The 22,111-nt window shown below is 33.4% G+C and overlaps 1 protein-coding gene across 6 annotated transcripts in view; it reads right to left on the reverse strand.

Moving 5' to 3' along the window:
• The window catches only part of LOC123313823 (fibronectin type III domain-containing protein 5), a 127,715-nt gene that overhangs the window by 29,870 nt on the left and 75,734 nt on the right, over positions 1-22,111 (reverse strand). For all 6 annotated transcript variants that reach the window (XM_044898866.1, XM_044898864.1, XM_044898865.1 and 3 more), the window contains exon 3: positions 15,366-15,504. In XM_044898866.1, coding sequence (XP_044754801.1) covers positions 15,366-15,504 — 139 coding nt within the window. The remainder of the gene's footprint in view (positions 1-15,365; positions 15,505-22,111) is intronic.

Here is a 22,111-nt window from a genome sequence, read left to right on the forward strand (position 1 = left end):
TAATCAATAAAATATTAACCTATAAAAGGCACACATGAAGGTATATGACAAGAACACAAAAAAGAAAAACTTTCCAACAATCTTGACAAACGTATATGCATATCAATCTATTGGGTATGCGAAGTAATCTTCCAATTTGTAGTAGGCTTTTTCAACCAATTTTTCTTTGAGTACTGTCCGAATCTTCCTCCTATTTAGCGTTTTGTACTTTCCAGGTAACATATTGTATGTATATCTTCACCGCTGTGTGATTTACACACAGAAGGGAATGATGAATTCGGGTACATTTCTGGTAGCATATAGTTGTGGTTGAAGAAGTTCTTCTGTAATTCGTCTTTGTGGTCCTAGATGTAAGTGACACATGCAATTATAAACAGAGAAGTCAAAGTGAGAATATTCTCCTGTCTGAACAATGGCTTACAGCTAGTTGTACGATCAGCATTGCACATAATCCGAACAGCCATTTTGTGTTTCAGGAATATGTTCTCTTTACCAGGCATATTTCCCTACACTAATACACCATATGCAATTGCTGATTGGACGAAACCAAAATAAATATGAAGAAACCTTTTGATCAATAAATCCGATTTCAGGAAGATATCATTCTAGTACTCAGGGCCGTAATAGTGCTCAGAAATAATGAGAAGGCATTAGTTTTCCAAAAAAAATTAGCTTAGGCAGAAAATCTATGCAGAATCTGCAAATCGATAAAAAAACCCAGGAACGAAGGGCATCACCTCACATTTAGCATTCAACTGTTGTTTTCTGACACCTCTTGTTACCAGTACCATCTATTCGACTATTCGCCATAAAACTATGTTCAGTTATTTGTAGGTCCCTTTGTATATGTTATCAGAAAAAGTACATTTGAAGGGTTACACTTCGAAGAGTTTGGGAGATTCTTTGTAGTTTCCGCAAGTGTGTCTTATTGACGAATCTGATTGAATATTCATCGAGATTATTATTATTTTGACATCTCTTTACCGGAGTTCTTGGCCTCTTTGATGACTCAACACACAAATCTCTTTATGTCTTTTAGTAGTGAAGAGATAAAGTAGATTTCCAGCCTTTGAAAAAATGCTTGAGATTTCAAGAATATTAAACAATACCTTATAAGTTCAGGTATGAAACTTCGAAATTTTCATTCATTCTCCCGGAAAATATGATAAAGATGTGAAACTATAAGTACCGTAGATTCGGCTGACTTGGGACGATTGTTGAGTTCAACTGCTAACTTGTCTTATTTTCGAAACAGTGACCTATTTTTATCTGAAAAAGAGGTTCGAATATACTTAATGACACAGACTATTGATTAGGATATACCATGATTCAGAATTCGGATATAAATTCTGAAAAAATAAAATTATACTTGTCCCAAGTCACCAACCGATTTGGGAGGCTTGGGGACACAGGTTAAAATCCATTGTTATCTCAACTATCAAATGAAAAAGGTGACTTGGGACGGTGTGTAGTTTTGAAAAATTAGAATATGTTATTATATAGTTGAAATTCGGTCAGGAAATTAAATGATGAACTCCTATTACAGCGAAAGTATATATATTGCAACTCAAATGTACAAAAAAACTAAACAAAACAAGAGAACTTTGATTTCTCTCATTATTTGGTGATTTCTTTGTGGAAATAACGTAAATATTAATATTCTGCGAAAAATCGGCATATTTCCTGCTGCCAATACGCCGCTTGTATCTATTCGGCATTGTCCCAAGTCACCCTATAAAACAACAAAATAAATGAATGAGATCTGTGTTGCCGCTTGATTTGTGAACAACCATGTTTCATGACATATCTAACATCCCAATATCCCCCGTATCCAGGAAAAAAAATTACACATGCACAAAGTAAAACACATGTACAGGATACTAGAAAGTATAAATGCCATAAAAAACGAGCTTTTACTCTCCTGAATTCGTTAATTTTTCCTGTCAATTCAAACACTCTGGTCACGGCAAACTCAACAGGAATTAATTGTTGAACTAATCGAAAAGACGCCACACAATCTTATAAGTTTGTCCCTTCCTTCATAAATGGTAAGAAACAAAGAAATCTGCAAGGGGGGTAATTGTCCCAAGTTACAGGACTGTCCCAAGTCACCCGAATCTACCGGTACCAAAAGTAGGTACAACAAATATCTTTCCAAAATAATGAAGTAAAATACAAGTATTGGTCCAAGGAACAGGAAAGTCTACACACTATTCTTTCAGCAACGTTTCGGCTCCTTTATTGGGCCTTCTTCAGGTGTGAGAATAATGATAAACTTTCATAGATGAAAGTTGTCGAAAATTATACCCTAAGATTTTACCAAGGGGAAATATATACATCGATGTATTCATCTGAATGATGAATTCAGATGAAACTATACAGTCCCTGGCCATATTATTAGACGCATTGATTCGATGCAAAATCTCAATTAAACACGCTTTGAAATTTGTCATTAGGTTATTGATTTTAGAATATTGAATTATTAAATTGAATGTACCTATATGTTATATATACTTCATCTGTAAATGGTTTTCACATATAATATATCATATTCAATAAAAAATATTGATTTATTGATGATTAAACATGAAATTCTAATATTTTGCTGAGCCACCCTGTGTAGCTATGAGAGCTTTATACTATCAATGCAGAATTGTTCGGTTTGCTGCATTCGAAGATGATGATTTCATATATGGATTATCGAAATAACGTCCGAACCTGCAGAATGCAAGACGTCCATTGGAAGACATAGTACTGATTCATACTTAAGTACTAATACTACAACATCAAAAATAAATGCCAAATAGAACAATTTAATGAAAGTCGTAGATAGAACTGACATTCTGTGGAAATGAAATTCAAATATTCTGCTTTTTCCTCGGGCAATACCAGTTAATATAAAAAAAATCCTCAGTGCGTCTAATAAACTGGCCAGGGACTGTAAGTCAAGGAGTCCGATCAAGGAGTAGGGTAGGATAGTAAAGGACAAGGAGTGTGATTGAAAATAGTCAAAGCGTTTCACAGTTACGAAAAAGAAAGACATACTCTCACAGATATCAATAGAATATTGTATTATCCTGAGATGATGACGAACTGTCAGCTACCTACTGTGAAATAATCTCTAATCACTTGACCAGTGGCACTTTTCAGAGAGGAATCTTGAAATACTAGAAAAATAAAGAAGCATAGATTTCCCATACCTACTCGTCCTCTTCTCGAATAAACACGTCGCGACGTGAAAATTCCCCGATCTATTACACCAACTACTAATGTTCAGTAGAGGATTGAAACTAAACTATCTGGAGTGAAAACGATCTTATATATAGCATAGCATGCTAAGACACGAAAGCATTTTTTTGGGGTCAAGTCGATTTAATCCCCCAACGTAGAGAGGTTTAATCGACAGAGAGCCCTCTATCTTTATTCATTTCGCCATTGTTTTCTGCACTCCGTCTGGCTTTCAGTCATCCCAAGGGATATTTCCGAACTGAATTATGCCGAGGCAAAAATAAGGATAATATTAGAATATTACGTCCAGTTTCATAATCAAATTTCAGGTTCCTTTAGGGTCATTTTTTGTGGGGTTAAAGGAAGCTTTAAAATTAAAGGGACTTTAGGTTTAATTATGAAATTGACAGTTAGCTGAGTAATGCTTTTTTTAAACCGGAATTGATTATTTATGAAAAATAATAATCACAAAAATCTTATCACTTCCATTATTCATCATAACTGGCATGGAAATACTATAATATTATTTTTCGTCGGCCTAAATAAAAAATTATATTTTACGTACCAATTTCTGAATGAAAAGTCGACTATTTTTAAAGGCAAGTAATTTCCATCCGCATACAATTTTCGTCCGCTAACTCTTTTCGTCTGGCTGTTCGTCACTAAGATACCAATACTAGAGATAGAGTGGCGATTGAGTCAATTTTGGAGTTACAGAATTTGATGAAAACATGAGTGCCCGTCACAATAACTGTCATTTGCTGTTGTCAAATAAATTCTTTACGAAATTTGCTAGATTTAACGAGTGAATTAGGTATGTTAGTGTTACAATCAAGAATTGATAGTAATAGCGATGTGGATATCAGTAAAACTACTCCAGAGCTGAGGGAATTTGCAGATACGGCGACCTAGATGAGGCTATCAAACGGGTATCTACTTACTTTCATAAAGGTATATGAGGTCGATGAAAAAATTTAATATGTAGGTACCGAAAAAACTGACTATATTGGCTCATCTCAATCAAATATAAAAAATATAGGAGACCTTTTTCTCATTATAAATGAAGTTGGACAGAAATTCGAATCTTGGGTTGTCTCTTTGAGTGAAACTTATTGCACGCTGTTCGACAAAGGTACAATACTGTACATAAGAATAGAATCAAGAGATATATCGAGTGAAGTTTTATTATTATAGGAGTATGTAATTATTATTATTCATTTTTATAATAGTTTATTAGCAATAATGATGGTAGTTACCTATAGGAAATATTTGATTCAGAAGTAAGAAATCAAGAAATCTCTGTTTAGTGTTATGAAATTTGTGATAAAAGTAATTTGAAACGCTAGTATTTCAAATAAAATTTTATATTTCTTTTATATTCATATTAAGTGCTTCAAATAAGAAAAAAGGCAATAAAATCACTTTAACGAAATAGCAATTGAAGGCTTATGCAAGGAGCAGCGCTACTCTTGTTCCTAAACAATGCTGATTTTTATATATGTATATTAATTTATTCTCTTATATTTGTTGTGAAGAATAATATGATTATTTTTTCCAGAGCTCTCTGGTGCTAGTGGTACGGTTTAATTGATTAATATATCAATAAGTCATATTTAATATAAGCAAAACTACATGACTGTGAGAGTCCAAAATACAAATACGTCAGGCTCAGCCCACTTATTTTTATGAATGATTGTTACACAGGAGTGAGCGTGATTTCCAAAATTATCTGATATTTATTTCAATAGAAAGCAGCACAGATTAATTCAAAGTCAACTGCGATATTACAATTATTATTTATATCTATAAATACCTTATGTTTTAATGAAATGATAACTTAGAAAGTGAAATCATCGAAACACATAAAAAAAATTATTGAATGAATATTATATCAACGATGTTTCACCACCTAAAAATCAAATATTGTGATCGTATCAGAAGTTTAACGATTTTCATAACAGTGTAAAATGACTCTATTCGAGTTTCACCATTTTGTTTGAAATCAAATAACGAAGTGTTTTCAATTAATTCCTATTTGCGTTAGTATTAACTTGTAATCTGAAACATCAATTTTCAATTGCTAAAATCAGGGTTTAACGAATGAATAGCAACATCTGTTATTGAAATGCGCTTATATTTCAACGTGCTTTGTAATTTCGCAGTTGACGTATTTCCCTAAAATCCGAAAGCCTATAATTTCCAGACAAGCCGCAGGTCGAAACTGTAAAGCCAGCTTTACTTTACATCGAACGAATTTCTGTCGCCACCGAAAGTGCTTTTATTGGTTGTTATCCGAAGAACGACTACGTAATAAGGACAGTTGTATGTTGAGATATCTTTCGAATTGTTCACAGGACTGCGGAGTTAGTAGCAGTAACGAAAGGATATATTATTCATCTGTTTTAAATACCTTTAGATATCGATTGAAATTTATTCTGGGAGGATTCTGCATTTCTTCATAAACTTTTTGGGGTTTTTACTCCCAATTACTTGCAGTCGAAAAACTATGCGAACCAGAAAAATTTGGTGCTAATCAACTTTATCCAGGGGTAATACCTATGGTTTAAGGAAAATATCTGTGCGAAAAAAAAGGAAAACATATAACAATAAACAATTCATCATCAGAAATGCAAGAACTATTCTGATGGAACAAGACATATGATTACATATGGTTGGAAGAAGAGTTGTTTATGAAAACTGAAAAAGGCTAGTTCTCCCAGAAATCGGGATTGGTTGATACTGAGTGAAATAATTTCTAATTGTTATATTACTATTCCAAATATAATACTGCGGGAAGAGATGTCCACCGAAATTATGAAAATCGAAAAATTGGAGTATCGAGCTGTATTTAAAAGGGTTAAAAGGTAAGTAGATTTACGAAGATATGCTTAATACCCTTGGTGATCAATGTCCTTTGTATGCGACCGTGAAAAATTGGACTGCAAGTGTCAAAAGAGGTAAATTTTCCATTGAAGATGATGACCGATCAGGAAGGCCAGTTTCGGTGTCAGTCCCCGAAAATATCAATGGTTTTATCAGACCGTCGAATTGGGCTAAATCGGATATCTGAAGCACTGAATATTTCATACGAAGGCGTTCATCATATAGTTCACGTCAATTTGGACATGAGAAAAATTGCTGCAAAACGGATCCCCAAATGTTTGAATGTTGACCAAAAGCGTGCAAGGGTAGAAGCATCGCGTTCGATCTGTGCTCGATTTGAAAACAATGTAGACTTCTTAAACCGAATTGTTACTATGGATGAGACTTGGGTTCATTTCTACGATCCAGAAACAAAGCAACTATCGATGGAATGGCGACACTCTGGTTCTCCATGACCTAAGAAGTTTCGTGTCCAAAAGTCTGCTGGAAAAGTTCTTGCTTCAGTTTTTTGGGATTGGTATGGAGTAATCAATTTTTCAATTTTCGATGAAAATACATATAAATAATGGTTTTGAGGTTAGGTTAGGTTAGTTTAGGTTGGGACAGTGAAAAATCATATTTGTGCATGAAAAATTGAAAATACCATTTTTAGATATTAATAAAACGAATAAATGATTGGATTTAGTTATTCAAGCGATAAAGAGAGAAAATGTTACAATTCGACTGATTTATACCGAATATTCGCAATTTTCATGAGCACTTTAAAAAACGACGACAAAATCGGAGGTGGGCACTAATCTAAACTTTTTATTTCTGACAGAAGTTTTTCATTTGATATTGCACAGGGTCTTCATATATGATTGAAACTTTCAAGTGGGAGTAAGTTCTAAAATTCTAATATGATAGTGAATTGTAAATTCAGAACGTAAGAAACAACACAGAATAAATCAAAGCCAACTGCGATATAACAATCCTTTATGGATAAGAAACAAGGAAATCAGGGAGAGAACCAAAATCAGGGACGTCATGGAGGAAATAGCTGTCAAAAAGTGAAATAGGGGTGATTACAGCAGCAGATGAACACTAAAAACATTACAATGGAGACATCCTGAAGCTAAGAGAATTAGAGGCAGATCACAAAGACGATGGGTGGACGATGTCCGAGAGATGGCAGGTAGAAACTGGCTGAGTCAGGCCAGAGATAGATAAATGTACAAGAAAATTGAGGAGGCTTTCATTCAGAAGTGGATGGTGAATGGCTGAAAAAGAAGATAAATTGATATATTATGAAAGAAATATGAAAGATATTAAGAAAGAAGTGATATCCGATCAACATAAACACATATAATTCCGTACATAGCGATTGGTGGAAATCAATAAATCTAGGAAGGGGTGTTCCATTTCAAGAAATTTTATTGCTTTCACTTCCTCTCTTCAACGTGCCGCTGCTAATCTAGGAACCTATGATGTATTACTCACTGAATTTCCTCTGCAGCAGGTGGATGACTAGCTGGCTAAAGTCATCTAACTCGATATTACTTTATTACGAATTGAGCATTTTTGTATCATAACAAAAATAAGATTTAACAACAACAAGACGAAATAAGCCACTAATTTACAGGAGTGTTCATTCCCTTCCTTCATCCTTCAAAATAAGATTGAAGATTTATCCCATGGGAATGTGTTATTCTTCGATCAATGTTTGCAGAACCAGTGCTGAGATGCGGGCCTCAACTCAAGAAACAAAGACGGGGCACGTCATAGTCTTCAATTCAATTATCAACAGACGTCACCAATATTGACTGACAAGTCCCGAAGAGCGTTCAGCCTTTACCCTGAATTTAATTGAGGGGAGTGTTCCTCGAATAACTCGGATTTGAGGGGATCATTTCGATTTACTGTCAGTTGAAATATGTTTTACGTAGAATTGGTTCCGATATACTTTGGATGCAGACGGCAAATTTTTTTGGTAATATTATCAACTGTTATAATTGTTCACTTCGAAACACACTTTTGGATTGTCGAAAAGTTTTCATTGAAGAGATTATGAAGGTTTTATTATGAATTGCTTATTAGTTGCTCCCAATTATCCGCTTCTTCTATTAGACTTAGTAGTCCTGATCTAGCTCAATCCTTTATGCCAGAATTGGTGGAATAAAGTGAGTTATAGATATAAAGTGCGTTCAAAAAAATTCGTCGTCAAGTAGGCTATATGGAATTTTAAACGTTGATATTCGGTGTCTGAACGTAGGTATTTTCTTGAATTATTTCATCTTCCCTAAATGTAAACCATGATGACATTAACCTTTACATCGTAATTTTGTATGGAAAAGTGGGAAAAGCATTTCCTCCATCAGATCATCCAAACAATCTGAGGCGGTTAGAAAATTCTTGGTAAAAATTTTAACCTATGTCCACTATTTTGATACGTAAGAGACATGAATCTTGAACGGACCGTGGTATCATGTTTTTTTTTTGTGAAAAGGTTCTACCTATTTCAGTAATATGAATAAAGCACAGTAAGAATCTCAATATGTTTATTAATTCTCTGTAAATATTGAATTGATTTGGTCGTTTCGGAAAATCCGTGGCCAAACTGAAGAACGGAATTACATGAAAATAAATATTGGACAATTTATCAAAATTGAATTTAGCTATAAATCTCCTTATTCATAACTTCCTATTGTTAAAGTTCCATAAAAGAAAAATGGTCCCACATTTTGCCATTGACTGATGCATACCGAACAATCTTCATGAAAACACACTGATGTCTTTCATTCAAAATCGTGTGGCATAAAATATGCCAACATATACTCCAGCCACTTGAACCCGAACAGAGGTTCTTGAAGCTTCTGTCATCATTTTTCATTATTGCTGAATAAATCTGTACTTTCAGTACTTTCGAAACATTGCTTCTTTCAGCAACATTGGGATATATACTCCATTCACTTTTATTTTAGCACTCGATAGGCCATGGAAATTTGACACATTCCACTCTGTATAGTACGAAAATGTTTGGTTATGATGCTTGTCAAAATATTTTTGGGCTTTAAATCAGCGCTAGGTTGCCCATTTTACGTAAAAGTCTCAGTAATTAGGTATTTCATCACAATGTCGAATTAAATCGGAAAATATGAAGTCGAAAATATGTGACGAACATAATTGACGTTTATACAAACTAATTGAAGGCATACCAAATCTAGTTATTTGCATGGTAAATACAAGACATCAGTTTTTGAATAAGTATATTTATTTTTGCTATGGAAGAAAATTGAATTTTTGACACATAATATGCAGTACCTTGAGAAGAGTTAATGTTGGTTATCTTCTTTGACTAAAGGTTGAATACGCTATAGATCAGTTGTACATTTAAAAAAAATCAACCCGAAGATGAAATGCATATGATGGAGTGGTTGGGAATGGGTATCTGTCGAACAAATTAACGGATAATTAGAGAATGTTAAATTCTTCAACAAAAATCATCTTGCATCAATGAAAGTCAAAATAATCAAAGGTACTTTCAAGGCAAGAGGAAGAGGAACTTCACCTTTGAACAAAATTGAACAGGACAACTGGGTCGTATTTGCTGTTAATTTTCAATACTAAATAATACTGAGCCATAAAACTATACATAATATGAAGGACCAAGTAGATGTTAATCACACAATTTTTTTAGATCTCATATCATTATTATTAGGGGTTGAAAATAACAACCCCTTATGATTTTCCTTCAAAAATTGTTTCTCTGGGATAGATTTTCGAAAAATAAGATTCTCCTATGGTTTCCCATTCAATTCTGGGAAAAAAATCTCTAGCAAAATGTCGATGCAGTCCATACTTTTCTCGGGATAAATAAAAACTTACAAGCAGTTCTGATCACTGTTTATTCCATTTCAAGTATTCCGTAGAATGACTACCTTCGCTGAAATACATGTTGTTATTTTCAACCCCTAATAATAAAGTTATGAGATCTAAAAAAAAATGTAAGTAACTGTAACAAATTCCTTCAGGAATTATTATCCTTGAAAATGATATATCATAGATTAATCCGACTTAATTGGAGATTTCTTTTCCTATCGATACCCAGTTTTTTATACAGCTACGTACATATCTTTTTGAGGTTATATTCGAATATACGCATAATAAAGGAGCTGGACATTATTTTCTTGATCCAGACCAAGTTTTGTGTCCGTGTTAATCTAAGCTCTTGTTAACGAGCCTTTGTCGTTGTTAACCATCAAGATCCCGGAAAGCAGGCTAGCATAATCAATTTATGTGCTACCGCACAATGCTCCATTATTCTATTCAAGCTGCCCCTGAAATAGGTAAGTCGGCAGAGATGAATAGGTGCGAGGGGGTGGTGAAAAATTAGCGAAAAATGTTGTCTATGGCTGAGGTACTTGCTACATCCATTGAGTATCAAACAGGTGGTTATATATATACAGGCTTGAGATAAAGTATGGAACAAAGTAAATATGATATCGATTGAAATTTATTTTGGGAGGATTTTGCATCTCTTCACAAACTTTTTAGGGCTTTCACTCCCAATCTCTGAAACAAAATCAATTAAAAATGAAATCAACGATTTGCTCCTGACAAATTAGTGCAAGAATTTACGCAGGAGCAAATCGTTGATTTCATTTTTAATTGATTTTGTTTCAGAGATTGGGAGTGAAAGCCCTAAAAAGTTTGTGAAGAAAGTAAATATGTTTTGAACGAAAAGAACAATATTTATGGAATCTTGCAGGTAAGTGCCATGGTGCAAAATGCATCTGATCTTCAATTTTCTGTTGATAACTTACTTCCGGTTGAACGTTGAACCGGAAATACCCTCAACTTTTTTAATTTATGTGGGAGTTCCTTTATATCTTTGCAGATGTTGAAAGAGCTTGGAATTTCGAATTCGTACATACTGGGATTAGTGTAAAAAATTCGTTAATCAACTTGTGATTTTTTAGATTAACTTAAAAACATCTTCAGATAAACAAATTGATGTACCTATGCATAATTTTGCGCCATTGCACTTACCCACTAAATTTCATAATTATTGTCGCAAAGATATTTACTTGGTTCCATACTTTATATCAACCCTGTATATTATTTATGCTGTATCTGAGGATTTATGTGAATAAATCGTAGATTCGGGTGACTTGGGACGATTGTTGAATTCAACTTGTCATATTTGAAAAATGGTGACCTATTTTTATCTGAAAAAGAGGTTCGAATATGCTTAATGACTTAGACTATTGATTAGGATATACCATGCTTCAGAATTCGGATATAAATTTTGAAAAAAATTAAATATATTTGTCCCCACCAATTTGGAAGGATTGGGACACAAGTTGAAATCTATTGATTTGTGACTTGAGACGGTGTATAGTTTTGAAAAATTAGAACTTGTGGTTATATAGTTGAAATTCGGTAGGGAAATTATATGATAAACCCCTATTACAGCGAAAGTAAATATTTTGCAACTCAAATGTAAAAAAACTAAACAAAACAAGGAAACTTTGATTTCTTTCATTCTTTGGTGATTTCTTCGTGGAAATAACGTAAATAATATTATCCTGCGAAAAATCGACATATTTCCTGCTGCCAATGCGCCGCTTGTATCTATTCTGCATTGTCCCAAGTCACCCTATGAAACAACAAAATAAATTAATGAGATCCGTGTTGCCGTTTGATTTGTAAACAACCTTGTTTCATGACATATCTAATATACCAATATCCCACGTATCCAGAAAAAGATTACACATGCACAAAGTGAAACACATGTAGGTATAGGACACTAGAAAGTATAAGGGCCATAAAAATAATGCGCTTTTACTCTCCTGAATTCGTTAATTTTTCCTGTCAATTCAAACGCTCTGGTCACGGCAAACTCAACAGAAATTAATTGTTAAACTAACCGAAAAGACGCTACACAATCTTAAGTTTGTCCCTTCACTCATAAATGGTAAGGAACAAAGAAATCTGCAAGGGGGGTAATTGTCCCAAGTTACAGGACTGTCCCAAGTCCCCGAATCTACCGGTATGTACCTAAATGTGCAATACAACTAAAATAAAATTTTATCGAGTATAGGTATTCGATAATTTGCACAATTCCGACTAGTAAGGGCTTCGAAGTACACATTTCTCAAATGTATTAGGAAGCTGATTTTTCCGAAAAACTTGTCAATTTTATCTGAAAGTGGTAATAACGCGGTAGAAAAGAATGAGGTTATTTTAATATTTTTCAGGTTTTTGGGGCTTTTCGATTGATTCTTTATTACCTAGTTTAAACAATTTTGCTGTTTGATATTTATCATTTCTGGGGTCTGTTACATTAAGAAGTGATGTTTTGAAATTTTTTTCTCCGACATGATGAGTTGAAAAATAATAAAATTGTCGATTTTTCAAAGGTATTTATTTTCGCCTCTACGTCTATGAACAGAGTCACATGAGCATTAATTGATCACAAAAACGTCAGATCCATATTGAAAATATTATATCTAAGATATTATCTGCTTTATTTGAGCAACTTTAATGATAAATTGTTTTTTGTTATGATGTTATGCATCCAATTCCTAATATCTGGATTTTCAAATATTCCTATGTATAAACCGTCAAGCTATTCCACTTCACCAATGAAAGGAAGAGCTTTATCGTCATGAAAATCAATAGAGTTGAAACTAACGTTTAAAGCGCAGAAATAACTTCTGAATAATATATTCATTGTTCAATCGATATTTATTTTGTTGTGATTCGAATGAAAAAGATGGAGTCTTCATAATTTTCATGAATTCCTACATATGAGATCCTACACGATTGCTACTTTCTGACATACCTAAAACGATGGCAAAATTGAATAATGATTGAATTTCTGATGTGAAATGTAGTCTGCTTACTATGTGTAGGTATATTGTGTGCAGGAAGACAGAGCTCTGTGAAGTTGGCCGCTAATACGAATTTTGACATCGAAAAAATGAAAATTATCCTTGTCAGGTTCGAAAAATATCCAGGAGAAAATATTTCTACTGGATATTTTTCGCGAAAATAATTCTTTCGTCGACCTCAACGAAAAATGGCATTTCATGAACTGATTTCCAAACGAAAAGTTGGCTATTTTGGAAGGCAAGTATTTTAGTCCGTGTATGAGAGAAAAATCGTTTTAAAACAAAAATTCCACCGATGTTTCCACCCATATGCACCATATGCAGAAACACAACGAAGAAACATTACGTTATAGCGTTCCCTGCTGAATGTTTAAGTTTTACATGGAAAAGAAATAAAGTTTAGGGAAAATGCTCTTATTCGTTTATCTCACTTTTTAACTCGGAAGGTCAGAAGGCTGATTTCCCAAGAGCATTGCCGCCCTTTTTAGAAAGTTAATTTGTTCTATCATGTTTAGAAGATTCACCATTAAGAGTTTTGATGTTATTAGATTACTGAAGTTTTCCATACTTCAGTTGATGCACATTATATGAATAATTCGAAAGCAGCAAGCAGGTAACTAATCATGAGGTGAAAGATTTCATAACTTCGTAACTTATATTAATAATTTCAGCAGGTTTTCCGAAAAGATCTTGGATAAACTGGGATTATATTTTGTTATCCTCGACTTTAAATTTTCACTAAAAGACTCATCTAGTAACATTAGTAAAATCATCTTGTTGAATACGGAAGTGAATAGCAATTTTTGGCTTTTTTTAACTATTTAATGCACCAAATCCGAATTTCATTGCCATTTCCGAGGTATACCTAGGTGGTGAAGGTTCAATCTCAATTCTAAAGCTACGTCAAGCACTTGTATTTTTTTATTTGTGACACCCTAATGTGATTTCGATCAGTATTTTTTTTAAATCATTAAAAACTGACTCATTCATTCAAATCTCAATTTCCCAAATAGAAATATTGTGAGGTCGTATCCAAAAGCTATCAATTGTCATGGTTACATATTTTATTGCTTCAGGCCTGAAGATGCTGTTGTGATAGTGGATAAATAACAATTTCAGGTGTAAACCATGTAATTAGGTTTCTGTGCTAGAGATGATTGCTTTGATGATCATTGAGAAATAAATTCTGCATTTTGTACGTTTCGTGAAAAGGGGTTCTGTATCTATTATGAACGATAATATTATAAGGTACCGTATATGTGTTTTTTCATGTGTGGGAAACGGAGAATATAGCTACATATAAGAAAATAGATTTTCCTTCACGAAAAACTGAAGCAATGCAAGAAGTCGAACAAGGTAAGTGGGTAAACCCTATATAAATCTTTTACAGAAGCTGGTTTCAAAAGCTATTCTTTAAAATTATGACGAGCATTTTACAATCAATTTCAGTCCCTTTAATTTTGAAGCTCATCTTAATCCTGCTGAAAATTAAACTAAAGGAAGCTATGAAAATGAGGGGAATTTGAAATTGATAATAAAACTGACTATAGTTAGGGGAATTTGACTGAAGAACAAATGTCCTTTTTGTTTTAATGAATTTCGAATTGGACTAAAATGTTGAACTCATGAATTGCCAATTAATGTCATTTTCATATTTTTCATCTGAAAGGTGTACAAAAATATACATGTGTACATTGCGAACAAATTCAGGATATTATTCTCTGAGTTATTTGAAGTCGGAAAGCTTCTGTAGGCCTTTGTCAGGAAATGCTTCGTTTTCAATATTCAGGGCCGGTACATGTTTACCAATTAAATAACAAATTCCTCGAGTTCACCAATCCATGAGTAGAAGATTGAACTCTTGAATCCTAGCTGGAGGTGGCTATTTTCAACAATTCTTGTAATTTCCAAAGCTTTTTGATGTAAAAAATTCTTTGTTTTAATGTTCTACTCGATTTTTTTTCGAATAACAAACGGTGTTCAATTTTTCATCGAAAGGAGAACTCTTCGTTTTCTAAATTCAATAAGAATTGGAGAAATTAATTTAATTTTGGAAAGAGGCATTGGCAACCTGATTCTTCTTCTCAAAACTATGAAAGTCAATGCCAGTACGCACGCCACTGTAGTTGCTCAAGGCGAGGGAAATAACGTGAAATAATCAGCTTAATGAGGTATCCATTTTTAACAAATCTCGTTCAAATATCTCAATGCGATGTCTTGGAATACAGCATTTCCTGACAAAGACCTACAGGACCTTTCCTACTCCAAGTAATTCATTGAAATACCCCGAATTTATTATAATGAAACACACTGTATATAACCTGAATGATATTTCGTGAAGAAGAGATGTAAATACAGGCAAAATAATTGACATCATACCTGGCATCCGTAGGCTTGTAAGTGACATCATATTTATCGACAGTTTCAAACGAAGTAGTCCACGACACCTTTACAGATGTGGGGTTGATAAAGGTGACTGTAATATTTTCTGGAACTCCTGGGCCGTTTGGCATTGAACCTGGAAAAGACAAAAAATTTAGGATCAACATAGTTCGAGGAAATCTTTCAAACGTAAAAATTCAGGTTTAGTCAGCGAAAGGGGATGAATAATGCTTTCTCGACAGTTTTTACCCTTTTTATTGGAGCACTTTGATTACATATCATTCTTGAGACATTTAAATTCCATAAATATTAACATGAATGCCATTGATGAATTTAAATAAGTCTCATCAGATGATGAGTATTCGTAGAAACTCCAGTAGCTTTGATGAAACAATTTCTGTGTTTTGATATCCTTTTCTGAAATTCTCTCCAGTTTGACCTATATAAAACGATGAACCTTCACTACAAGTAAGTTTATAAACTCCACAATTCTTTCTTATTCGTTATTCTTTATTTTTCTTTATGCATTTATCTAAATAATTCCCCATTTTAAAAGCTTATTTGATACCTTCCGATTTCAAAAAGTTTGATATTTTTTTTGAAACTCTGTCTTGAATAAGGTATCAGTGATAAGTTTCTACTCGAAAAAGGATAAACTTTTCTTATTGCTGTTTTAAATAACTTTTCTGCAAGCATCCTCTCTTTTAATTCTGCATTAAAACCGTTATTCACCGAGATCTGTTTTATTATAGTTAATTCTTTAGTAAAACCTCTTTTTGAGAGAGGAATATTTATCATACTATTATACGCCGCTATTTTCTATGAGTACGGGTGTGTTGAGCTCTTATGAATTGTTATAGGTTTATGAACCTTCATATGCGGATATAACAATTTATAAGAAGTCAACATAAAATTCTGTTTCAGAATTGGAAATTTGAATATTTAATGGTCGAAAATCGAATCAAGTAATTTGCTTGATAAATCTGATGAAACGAGAACTCTTCCACTGCGCATTAGTGGAAGGATAATTGTATTATTATTAATCAACTATTGTATCCCTCCAACTGCCCTATTTCACAGGTCATGCAACGGAGTAGTTAGAACAAATGATCTAATGGACTGAATTGCGGATTATATCAACTCTAATTAATGTTATTGTTACTGAGTTTACATTGAAGATGCTCTAGTATTCCTTCACACAAACCAAAAACCCGTGTTTCAGCAAAAATTATTATCAGATAATCAATTGACTTTATCAGACTTTCAGCTCAATTAAATACAGATAGAAGCACAACATCTGCTGGATAACCAGAAAATCTCTGTTGGAAAGGCATACTTCTTCTCAATGGATAAACCTATGTAGTTTGAGCCAAATCATAAATAAATAGAGTAGGGTGAATTCTCTTCAAACCAATTCACAGGTTTTCATGTCTCATCTAGAAGACCTTCCACAATCTTATTAAATTCATCGCGAAGTACTCCATTAGGGAACTTTTCATCTGGAAAATCAAATAATCAGAACCCTTTCTTATATAGTAAATCAGTTTAGTTAGCCCTCCACTAAGAACTTCGGTCCGCGCAAAGTTCTGTTCGATTAAGAAACCCATCAACAGTAACGACGTTAGAAAATCATGGGCTATTCGTTCCATATACAGGCTATCCCGAAAGTAAACCGCCATACGTTCTCTGGTTGCAGGCCACAGATATTTTGTCCCCTAAATTATGTGATTCCCTGGGAATTGTATTGATTTCTTGATTATTAATTATTGCGAATGAATCTGATGAGTATACCTACTACTTATATTATAATACTTTATAATATAATTCATGGTATTTTATCCCATAAATATAGAAAAATTAACAAAAAGCATACAGGTATTTCATAAAAAAAATAGCTGTGCAAAAACAGACCTTCAAGATTCGTATTTTTCAATAAAAAACAGATATTTTTTTTAGTGAATATCAATTTCATATGCAAGAAAAAGTGTTAAATCGTCAATTGAGTAACGAACTGATATAATTTCATGATATGTATATATATGTTACGAATAAACATAGGTGTGAACATAAACTTGAGATTAGCCGGCTAAATCTTAGGTTTAGCTACGGGTATTTGCTAATGTTAGATTCTTCTATCTTTAGCCGGCTAAACTTCCTACCCTACACCCTATCGGCTAAAAATGTAGAAGCTAATAGAGAAAAAGAAAAGTACATTTTCGTTGAACTAATCTTGGTGTAATTCGATAATATTTGGTCTACTCTATTGTGATGTGACGTTTGATTCACTAGTTTTGGGACAGCCTGTATTTGTTTCTACCTTGTCTCAACGCATTCTTATTAGCGAATCTAAAAATCTAAACGCCCGATGACAAAGTTTGAGACGAACATGCTATTTTGAGTGTGAGGGAAAACTGTAGAGTAAATGGTTATATTTCATCTTGTTATTATTCATAATTTGCAAGGGAATTGAACGAGCAAAAGGAGAGAATGAAGACAAAAATGATGTCACGAACTTCTTCATCAAAATACCAAAGGTCAAATTCTGGAGAAATATAAGTAGCAGTACCCAATCTTGTTTGTAGCTAACTGTCTATTTGGCTGATAAGCTTTACGCTGACTGCACTTGAATCCTCTGGGATGATGAAGGGTGGCGACATGCCGTATTTTAGAATCTGTATGTTCAATTCAATTTTCAATAAAATCAGCTAGAAAAAGTGTTTTCATCTATTTTCATGTTCGTAGTTTTTTTTTGCAAAAGTATTAACATTGGAAAGAAATTGCAACATTAGAAACTATCGTATCTATTTCGTAGAAAATTTTTCCATAAATGTAATTATTGAATTGCTCACAAAAAAATTACTCTATATCTAATGTCTAATACATTATATTCTGGTTTTTTACTTCAAATTACTAAATATTTCCTCATTATTGCAGGACAACGTTTGCTTGGTCAGCCTGTTTCATAATAATCGCAAATTTAATGTGAGACACCGGAATTCCCTTCTTGACATAGTAGGCAGGTGGTTTATTTTTGGAATGGAAAATTGGATTTCAAAGAGCTCCAATTTGTTATTCCAACAGAAGTGAACGACGGTCGTGTCTGCTCTGATTCATTGGCTCCGAACCGCAAATTGGAACTTCGCTCAACTGCTTTCAGGAAAGGCAAATTCAGCAGGGTCGCATTGATGTGAACATCGAATGTTGCAAACATCCAGTGGTAACCATAGTGGAATATTTAATGACTAATATTGACAGCGGTTTGAAACTCGTGGTCAGTTTTTGTATTTACAGGGCGTTCAAAACTCGATTTTCCTGGATCATGATGTGTAATAAATCGGAGAATTTATCATACGGTCTAACATGATTGCATGCAGATGTTGAAAAGGCTTTCGTTCGTATGATACTTAAGAGCACTTGAGAAAGGGACGTATTAAGTTCATTAGAACCAAAGAGTAACTCTTTGTTAGAACTGAAGGTTAGATGAAGAGAGTCGAATAATTTAATTTTCATGTTATGGGGAGTCCGGGAGAGTTGAACCCCTTTTCACTCTGAAGCAACTTAAATTGTATCTATCTGTAAATGGTAACAACTCATTTTTTGCGTGAAGATATCAGCCCAAATAGGTTACAATAGATAATAGAAAAGTGATGGTGAGATGAACATTTTGAGGACAGGAATTAATATTTTAAAAACAGAAAATTGGCTCATGTCTCCCTAACCCATGGGAGAGTTGAACAGGGGGCGAGAGAGACTTGAGCATAAGTTTGTTTACCAGGAAAAACATTGGAAGAAAACAATTTTTAATGACCAATGATTGTCTATGTCAAGGTTTTCATTCATCAGATGTAAATACATATTATCTATTTCAGAGTCACTCTCACTTATTTCCGAGATGTTTTTTACTTTTGTGAACCTTTGTGTATTTTTGTATATTCATTTCTAATATTCAATTTTCTTTTTTTGAAGCAAACTATTATCTAAATTCAGTGCGGGAAACTTGGATACTGATTGTTTTGGCGAATTATAATGGACTGTATAGTTTTCAAAAATAATGTGGAAATTGCTGAGAATTCAACTCACCAAAAACCAAATCCTTGCTAGCGTATGTTACCCTTCGTGAATCACTGGATAAAGGTTGGGTTGTAGGATAGAAAGGAGCGAAGGGCTTCACCAAGCACCCTTTCCTCTACCCTTTTTCTATGTTTCACAACCATAGCATGGGTCAAGTCTCTTTCTCGCACTCCCTTTCAGTCTATTCGTCAGATGTTTTCTTGATGTTTTTACGACTATTATTAAAAAGGATCATCGTTTGTGAAATAACTAAGCAAAGAGGATCCTCCAATGATTTTTGTTTTGGGTTTCTTGAAACCGTGGTGGCGAAGAAATATGTATGGAGTAAGTACTTTTCTTAGGAATGACAGTCAGTTAGTTAGAGAAATAAATGGGAATAATTCCCCTTAGAGTAGGTGGAATAGGTAAATACTGAAAAGGGGCTCGTCATCATGAAAAAAAGGGGTTAGATGATAAGTCAATAATTAAGTACAATTACTCACTTTTGTTGCGGATTTTGAGCCTGATGTGTCTGTTAGAAGGATCAAATAAACCTGGAAAAACTAACAGATGAAGGATCAAATAAACCTGGAAAAACTAACACATGAAGGATTCATCGATGGCTATCACCGTTATCAAAATTTAACAATAGAAATTTATTTTTATTTCGTTTTTCGTGAGGAAACATAATAGAGGGCGTCATAATTTGAAGCGCTGAGGACTACAGAGTGTCCGCGCCATCGGGCAGCGGTCGATTACTCTAATTCTATTAACTTTACAAAAAAAAATTTCAAATTCAACTTCGTTATTTTAAAAGGAACAGCCTATATATATTTTGACATTTTTGAATTCCTTGTTAAATTTGAATATGAGTTTGATGACACAATTATGTCTGAATTATCAACGGTTTCCGAGAAATTTGACTTTTTGTTAATATTTTAGTTTGAGGAACTTACATAAAGGACTATAGCTCCGTCCCTATTCTATGTAATTCATTCAAATTTGGATTGTGTCTAGTCAATGAATGATACACAAAAAATGTTCATTGTCAATAACCATATTATATACAGGGTCCACGAAAACGTAGATCCATTATCAAAAGAGAAATTCATCAAAATCTTCATTTTTTTGAATGGCAACTCATTTTTTTTTGTTCATTATTTAAACATTTTTTGTTCGATTTTAGTTGTTTTAAATAATAAACAGAAAAAAAATGGGTTGTCATTTAAAAAAATTAAGATTTTGATGAATTTCTGCATTGATAATCTACGTTTTCGTGGATCCTGTATATAATGTGGTTATTTACATAGAAAATTTTTAGTGCTTCATTTAGTGACTAGACACAGTCCGAATTTGAATCAATTACATAGAATAGGTACGGAGCTATAGTCCTTTATGGAACATTATCAAAATATTAATAAAAAGTCAAATTCCTCGAAAACCGTTGAGAATTCAGACATTGTTGTTTCATCAAACTTATATTTAAATTTAACAAGGAATTAAAAAATGTAGAAATATTAATATATAGGATGTTCCATTTGACACAACGAAGTTGATAGCTGTGCAGAAGAAACGAAACACTTTGTATAATTCCAAATAATTTTAGGAGATGCTATACTCGAAAAGAGGAAATTTTCATTTCAAACTCTTTTTTGTAAAGTTAATAGAATTAGAGTAATCGACCGCTGCCTCATGGCGAGAACGCCCCGTATATGTCTATTCCTTCAAATGCTGCAGATTTTAACCTTTAATAAGTATCGTTAACACCCTTGATAGCAGAGAACTTATGTAGCTTCCATCACATGGAACAAAGTTGTATTTTTAGAATTTGTCAATCGGAAAAATCAAAAATACATACAGAGTGAAGTTATCATCTTCGGTAAGTATTTCATTTTTTGTAAAAAAGTTTCGGTCAATATTTATATTAAGTTAAGAAACATTTTATGCAGAATTGGGGAGTTTGTCACGTGTCCTCTACAAGGAATGGACAGAAGTTGAGTTTTTTTGAATAGCATTATTTATTTCTTCACTAGCTGCAGGGTCTGTCCTTTGATACGTCAAAAATATCAAACATCGATCAAAAATTCATGCTGCAGAGATTTGCTCAGAATTGAAAAAAGGTAGGTAGGAAAAAAAGTGAATGAGACGGAAAATGAGTCAATTTTTACATAACGCAGTTTTTGGATATCCAGCTCGGTGCTACCGATAAAAATTTAGCTTCTTCAACTGCCAAACATTTCACATTCGCGATTCTAATAACAGCAAATAGGCAACGTTTTGTGGCGACCCTCAATCGTTCTATTATGTAAATTCATTTTCTACCATAAATTCGAACTTCTTATCTCACCCTTCTATTTGAGAAGTTCGTAGTTAGGACAGAATTTGATACTCCTTAAGGGAAGTTTATCTGCCATTTCAACCTTCAACAACTTCAATATTGTGACGATACCGTGTTTTTATGTCTCAAATTATCATACACATGTTGAATATGAATAGGTCTCTTATGTATATGATGTAGGAATATATCAGGGTGAATGTCAAGGGAGCTATGGTTTTTTGAAGTCTAATATTCTAATGATGCAACTAATGCGTAAATTGTAACATACTATTTTGAAATGACCTTTTAAACTTTTTTTCAGTTGAGGAAAGAGATGATTGATGATAGTCGGAACGCGATGCTTCTACCCTTGCAC

The sequence above is a fragment of the Coccinella septempunctata genome, chromosome 5 (genome assembly GCF_907165205.1).
Source record: "Coccinella septempunctata chromosome 5, icCocSept1.1, whole genome shotgun sequence".
In the NCBI taxonomy this organism is placed as follows: Eukaryota; Metazoa; Arthropoda; class Insecta; order Coleoptera; family Coccinellidae; genus Coccinella; species Coccinella septempunctata.